Source organism: Triticum dicoccoides, chromosome 3B (assembly GCF_002162155.2).
Source record: "Triticum dicoccoides isolate Atlit2015 ecotype Zavitan chromosome 3B, WEW_v2.0, whole genome shotgun sequence".
Lineage (NCBI taxonomy): Eukaryota > Viridiplantae > Streptophyta > Magnoliopsida > Poales > Poaceae > Triticum > Triticum dicoccoides.
In genome coordinates, this window is record NC_041385.1 from 125415303 (window position 1) to 125422818 (window position 7516).

Here is a 7516-nt window from a genome sequence, read left to right on the forward strand (position 1 = left end):
GCCCCCGCTGCCGTGAGGGATGCCGGCTCACGGGCAGCAGGCGCGAGCCCCCAGCGGAACACCGTCGCGCGCCACCGGCCGCAGCGAGATCGCCACCGGCCGCCGCGAGATCTGCACGAGAACGGCGAGTACGCCCCACCGCCACCTTCCCTGGGGACCACACGGGCTTCGTCGGTGTCCCGTCCGGCGGCGGCGAAGCGGGGGAGGAGCATGGAGGGGCGGCTGGCGGCGCGGTTAGGGTTAGGGGCGAGGAGGGCGGCGCCATACTCTCTGTTGTACTTGTATAAAAACTTTGACCAATAAATCACTGTTGTGTTGTATTTGTATAAAAACTTTGACCAATAAATTACTTTCACGGGAAATGACTTCCACGGTATTTTTGGTGAAAAATATCAACAATATATACAAGTAATCATTCACGTTTTTCGTCGTCTGATTTTTATTTTCCAAAGTCGACGGGACATTTTTTTCTTGGCATAACAAAAGGTCAAATTTGTTTTCGAAAATGTTTCAGAACTTATGTTTTTTTGGAATTACTTCCCACATATGTGCTCACACCCGAGAGTACCACGGCATTTCCCAAGCTCTGTCGAGATAAAACAGGTTTGTGCATAAAACACGTCACTCTTTTAGCCCCCACACAATCATGGCTGCTTTATTTTTCGTTGTGTCAAAATAAATGCATTTGAAAATCAGTTCATAATACACTGAATCGGTCATCTCATATATCCTCATATATGAAAATGCCAAGACATCCAGGAATTTTCTCCCTGCTGAAAAAAGCACTTCAGAACTAGTTCATTTTCCACCTAATTTTGCTAGTTCCACATGTTCTGATCTTATCCAGTTTTCCGTTAAGTTACAAACACAACTTTCTGATTTTTCAGAACACTGAGCACGAACGAACATCTTGGATTTTTCAATGGAAAATGTGGCCAAAAGATTCGCATGTTTTATTGAGGCGATGACGGAGAACATCCCCATTTCCATTAACGAAACATCAAACCATCACTCGTCACACGGAACTCGCTACCAAGTACCAACTCACACTCTGCTTCGATTCGACGCGCACACGACGCATCTCAGGCGACCTGGACCTGGATGGTCTTGGGCTTCTTGGGCTCGGGCGGGGGCAGCTTGTCGACGGTCACGGTGAGCACGCCGTCGCGGCACACGGCGGAGATCTTCTCCATGTCGGCGTTCTCGGGGAGCACGAACTTGCGCATCAGCTTGCCCATGCGGCGCTCCATCCGCAGGTACTTGGCGTCTTCCTTCTCCTCCCTCCTGCGCTCGCCGCTGATCACCAGCACCCGCTCGTCCTCCACCTGCACCTTGATGTCGCCGGACCCGAGACCTGGCATGTCCACCACAAACGCGTACGCGCCCGGCAGCTCCTTCACGTCGGCGGGGGTTGCCGCCATGGCTCGCGCGTCACGGACGTAAGCGCGCGTCGGGCCCTGCTTCTCGCCGCCGGCGGTGTTGCCGGCCTCGCCGTCTGGGATGTCCAGCAGGTGCTGCAGCGCCGTCATCATCGGGTTCTCCAAGCCGAACACCATGCCCGCCATTGTCCCTCGCTGATCTCGAGCTCGATCGATCTCCTCGGGTTGGACTTGGGATTGCTTGTTGAATTTTGTGGAATTTGGTGGGGATGCGATGGCGAGGAGGAGGAAGTCTATGTAGGTCTCCGGAGGCGGGGGTCTGGACGGTGATGGAAACTTCTGAAAGGTGGTGGAACGAGCGCGGAGCAGTGGGGAGTCCTTCGGGCACCGATGGAGAAAATTCTAGAGGATCGACCTTCAGAATTGGTAGTGCGGTAGCTTTGTGCCCCACATGTCATTCGGGGCAGCAGAGAGATTTTTTTTTTCTTTCTATAGGATACGCACAGAGAGATTTTCCTTTTGAAAGAAAAACGCAGAGTTTTTTCTAGGCAATGATAGGCGCCAGTGCGCCGGCCTAAATTTGGGCCGGTCGCACCCTGAGCGTCCGATGCACTGCCCTTTAACCGTTCAGATCGACCGTCTGCTTCGTTCTCATCCTCCCGTCGTCTATCTTCTTCCCCCCAAATACGCGAGAAAAAAGCGACGGCGAGCGCCGCCGGCCAGGCGGCCACCTTCCTCCCAGCCATGGGCACGCGCCTCTCGCCGTTGACGGTGCGCTTGGCCTTCCCCATCGCCGTTCAAATCGCTCACCATGGCTACCTCGTCGTGCAGCTCCTGGTCGTGGACGCGTCGCTGCTCCAGCAACGCCGTTCCTAGCACTGGCCGGAGAGGGTTGTAGCTCCCGGCCCCCATAGTTGCAGCACCGGGTTGCGCCGCCCCCGCCGCCTCTCGCCGTCAACGCTCGGTGTCGTGGTTCTAAGTCTGACAGTAATGTAGGGGGGTAGGTATGGAGAGGCAAGATCCTAGCTATCGAGTAGTTGTATACGCAAGGGATTTACGAGTTCAGGTCCTTCTCGGAGGAAGTAACAACCCTACGTCTTGGAGCCCGGAGGCGGTCGACTGGATTATATGCGTATGAGTTACAGGGGTGCGAACCCTTTACACTGAGGAGGGGGGGGGGTGGCTTATATAGAGTTCGCCAGACCCCTCAGTTATGCAGGGTTGAAGATACATTAAGATTGGGCGTTACTGGTAACGCTACACATAAAGTGCTATGATGACTATAAAAGCTACTTAATGACTGTCCGTTGGCGTGCAGAGTGACTTTAGGCCTCCTGACTGTCGAGTGGATGGCTTTATGGTCGAGTGGTTGGCTTCATGGTCGAGTGTCTTCGAGTCTGTCGAGTGGAACACTTCTGAATCGATTGAAAGGTGGTTTCTTCTAGAGATGTTCTTGGGTAGGGTAGTTTGGATAGGTCCATGACCCTACCCTAGGTACATAGCTTCATCATTAGCCCCCGAATGGATCGGGGTTTGAGTGGGGAAGGAGTTGAGAACTCTTCCGACCCATTTTTCGTGCTATGAGTATGCCTTGTTCTGGATCAATGAGCTTTAGGTGACGGCACCAACTTCTTTTTCAGTCGCCTTGACCCATTCTTTGTATCCGTCGAGTGAATTTCTTTACTTGAAAAACTCCGAGTGACGATGTGGAGGGGATCCTCCGTTTGACAAGTTGTTCTGCTGCTCGCGGATTTCACGGGATTTGAATTTCGGGAAGTGCGCGGGGCGGGGGAGGCCGCTGTAATCGGATGGGATAAGGCAGTGACGCCTCGATCTCTGCGCCACCTTTTTCGCCACGTATCGCGCGCGCGAGTGTTGCGGTATTTGACAGGATCGCCCGGGCCTACCAGCCAGCCACTCGGAAGCAACCTTATATAAGGCACCGGACGGGTTTTTTTGAACAATGCGTTCTCATTTCCTCCTCTCTTCCCCAGAGTCATCCGCCTCGTTCGCTTCCATCTCAGTGCCGCTGCCTCGTGCGCGTCCCGCCGGCGACGATGGTGAAAGAGAAGACGGCGGCCCTGGAGCGGGCGAAGAAGGCGACGACGAAGGCAAAGGGAAGGGCGACCAGTCGGGGTGGGGGATCTTCATCGAGGGCCGGCCTGCCGCAGGGCTGGATCCAGGGCGACTGGATCCGCTTGACGATCCGTCAAGTGGATCTTGACGACCTGGCCGATGGAGGACTGATCCCCCACAGATCGGCGCGGCTCCCGGGGAAGGAGTCCGAGCCGCAACCTCAGGAGGGTGAGTGCGTTCTCTTGGCCACCCATGTCGACCGTGGGTTTTCTTTGCCGCCTCACCCTTTCTTTCGGGGATTTCTGAATTTCTTTGGGGCGCAACTCCACCACTTCACACCCAACACCATCGTGTACCTCGCTGCTTTCGTGTCTTTGTGCGAGAATTTCTTGGGTTGCCGGCCTCATTGGGGTCTTTTCAAGCACATCTTCACCTGTCGCTCACAGACGGTGAAAAAGGCCAATCCAAGTGACGAGAGAACATAAGTGATTTAGATGTGTGGGGGTCTTGGGGTTCAGTTGAGAGGAAAAAGTTCCTTTCCGACCATGATCCTACCTGACTCGGTCCATGGATGGCAGTCGACCTGGTTCTACTGCAAAGACCAGCCGACGCCAGGGCAGTCGACTGGGCTCCCTCCTTTTTCCATGGAACGAGTGAGGAAGCCTTCCTCTTTGAAGGTGGTCCCGGAAGAGAAGGCGCAAGTTAAGTTGCTGGTTGAGCGTGTCGTCCAGCTTATGCGTGACGGGGTGACCGGCATGGACCTCTTGGAGGTCTTCCTCCGATGACGAATCCAGCCGCTTCAAGCTCGAGACCATCCGATGTGGTTGTATTCTGGCATTGAGGACACCACTCGGATCCACCCGGAGGAGATTGACGATGCCACGTTGGAGCGGTGGCTAGCGAGCATCACAGGGAACAAAGACAACCCACGAGGAGCTAGGAGGATCCCTCCACTCGACCAGTCATACAAAGTAGACAAGGTACAATTCTGCATTTCTGAATGTGATTCTGCTTTCTTCATTCTGTTTGCTTAAAATCAGTCGACTGACGTTTGTCTTGTTTGTTGTCTTCTAGGCCACGACTGAGATGTACTCGACGCCCAACGGAGCGCAAGAACAGGCCGAGGAGGGAGAGGCGAGCGGAGGTGAAAGTGGGGAGGAGTGGCAATCCGATGGTGAGGGGGAAGAGGATGACGACGGCTCCAGCGAAGAGGAGGAGGAGGAGGAGGAGGAGGAGGAGGAGGAGGAGGAGGAAGTCGATCCTCCTCGCACGGAAAGGCGATCGAAGCTCATCCACGACCCCGCGAGTGAGCGTTGCAAAGCGATTGCAACCATTGGGCAATCGACAAAGTGCCCTCGGGCGACTTCTCCGACGCCGACTGAGAAAACGCTGAAGCATCCACGAGCGGCACCATCAAAGCCGCCGAAGGCCTTGCCCAAGATGAGAATGGCCATTCCCACTATCTCCGGGTAACATCAGAACTTGTGTTTTCTCGTTTAGCATGGACGAACTCTTGGTCGACTCATCGACTAACCGACTTGTTTCTGAAATCCGCAGTGCTGCTACCTCCGAGACCTCCGCCAAGAACGAAGACCAGGAAATGGAAGACGCTGCCGCCTCCAACCTTGGTACGCTCTTTGAGGTTTTACTTTTGGTCGATTGGATTTCGATTTCAACTTTGGATTTTTCCTGCAGCTCCTCCCCACGTCATTGATCTCCCTGATGATGACGACGAGGTGCCCCTGAGGGCAAGGAGGAATAAAAAGGCACCGGCTGGCAAGACCACTCAGACTGCATCAGCGCCTGAGGCATCGGTTCAAGGGGGTGACGATGTCACTCGGCATTCTGTGTCCTTCGCTGTGCCGCTGACGAGTGTCCGACCTTCAACGTCGACTGTTGACCCGCCCTCCCTTTTCGCCACACACCTCGTCCTAGAGGACCAAGCGGGTGCTGCTAAGGAGGCTATACGCCAGGCGGGGATCATGATGGAGCAGGTGAAGGCGATCCGGGAAGCCATCCAAGCGGCCTATGATGCTAGCTCAGCCCTTCAGAGCAACGTCCAGGTTAGTTGGTCACCGCTTGTTCTGTTAGGATATGCTATCTGAAGACTTTCTTTCCGAAGATCTTTGCGTCTGTACACCCACTGGGTGTGTCGATTGAATATTTGAACCGGTGGGGCCATGCTGAGTGTACCCACTGGGTGTAGTCCTCGAGACTATGGTGGACTGCTGGCAGTCGACTGTAGTCTTGTATTTTGAATTTCTTCACTCTAACTTGTTCACTCGGTCTGGTCGGGCCATGTCGAATGGAATTTTGGAACGAGTCGGTAGAACCGGTGGGGGCATGCTGAGTGCACCCTCTGGGTGTAGTCCTCGAGACTATGGTGGACTGCTGGCAGTCGACTGTAGTCTGAAGAACCTTTTGTTTTTGGTAGATCATGATGAGACCAAGACTAACTGCTGGCAGTTTGCTATAGAGCTACAGTTTTAGGATCATAACCTCTTTGTCTCTTTCGGCCGACTGGTCGGACCGAGTCGGTAGAACCAGTGGGGGCACGCTGAGTGCACCCACTGGGTGTAGTCCCCGAGACTACTGTTGAATATTTTGATTCGGCTGTAGTCTTAGAAATGCTATGATTTTTCTCTTAGTCACTCGAAAGCAACCTATCTTTGATGTCTGTCGACTGATCCTTCGCAGAAATCTTGCGAACTTGTGGCTCGCTATACTGAGTTGGAAAACAAACATATCCAGCTCGACCTTGACTTGAAGCTTGTTCAGGAGAACTTTCAGAAGGCGAAGGACGAAGCAAAAGGTATGATTGGTGAGAACTTGACGACTGTTTGTATCTTTCTGCCCATTCCTGATTCTGATCTCACTATCATTTTGCAGATAAACTGAAGGAGGCTCTGAAGAAGAAGGACCATGACCTTGCCGAGGCATAGAAGGCGGCTTTGGACAAAACGAAGCTTGTGGAAGAAAAAATGGCTTCAGTCGGTAAACTTGAAGAGGAGAACGCCAATCTGAAAGCTGCTCTCGACGCAGCCAACAAGGAAGTCGGCCGTCTGAAGAATGACAAGATAGCTCTGAATGACAAGGCTGGTGAGCTGGTGGGGAAGAAGAATGATGTGGAGGCTTATTTGGGAGGGTTCGCCAAGAAGCTATTCATCATGCTTGAGGGTAATCTCTCTTACCCGACTGATTTGTAATCATCGACTTATCGTAAAACTGCTGGTTCACCTTTGAATTGTGTTCACAGAATTCTGCCAAAACTTCGAGGAGGAACAGTCGAGTGGAGACAGGCTTGGACCCCATTAACTCTCTCGTGAAGGATGAAGCTGCCATGAACGTGCTCCGACTGGAGTCTCGTGTTGCTGGTGTGGTCGACTACCTTGCTCGACTGAAGGTTGCGGCGTCGCGAATCGACACGACACTCTGGCCGAGAGAGACGCTTCAAAATGACCTCGAGTCTCTAATGACTCGATTGAATGAAGTTCCAGGTCGAGTGAAAGAATGGAAGAAGTCTTCTGCCAGGTGTGGTGCTGATGTTGCTCTGTCCCCGGTTCGCGTTCACTGCAAGGATGCGCGAGAGGACAAGCTGGCATCCCTCAAAGTGGCCAATACCAAGAAGCATGACTTCCAATCTTTCATGGAGACCTTCATTGCTGCTGCCACTCGGATTGCTGATGGAATCGACCTGGACCAGTTTGTCACGCCTTCCAGTCCTCCACCTGAGGAGTAAGAAAAACTGTTGTGCTTCACCTTAAATTTGCCTCGGAATGCCGAGTGGTTTTGTAACCGATAAACTTTAACAGGCTTGTTGCCTGAGCACTTCTGAATCCGTAGGATGCTATCTGTACTTGGCTTATCATTGAATATGCTTGCATTTGCCTTCGAGCGAACTTTGTTCTTCACTCGGAATTCACTTTAGCGCTTGAGACGCAGCCCTGAGGTGGAGGATCCAGTCGACCTGCTCTTCATCGCTCTTGCAGGTAAGGATGGAGCATAGATCGCAGTCGACCTGCGCCCTTGCGGATTGGGATGGAGCGCATGTTGTATTTGTG

The 7516-nt window shown here is 53.2% G+C and overlaps 1 protein-coding gene across 1 annotated transcript; it reads right to left on the reverse strand.

Annotated features, from left to right (window-relative positions):
• Positions 1-965: 965 nt before the first annotated feature.
• Positions 966-1690, reverse strand: LOC119280959 (17.5 kDa class II heat shock protein-like). Its single transcript, XM_037561629.1, has one exon. It carries the CDS (start codon positions 1563-1565, stop codon positions 1083-1085), a length of 483 nt encoding a protein of 160 aa, XP_037417526.1. The 5' UTR covers positions 1566-1690; the 3' UTR covers positions 966-1082.
• Between the last annotated feature and the right edge of the window lie 5826 nt (positions 1691-7516).

What these genes read in the sequence shown, in the direction of transcription:
- LOC119280959 (XM_037561629.1), bottom strand. Translation starts at nt 1,565, where the DNA reads ATGGCGGGCATGGTGTTCGGCTTGGAGAACCCGATGATGACGGCGCTG.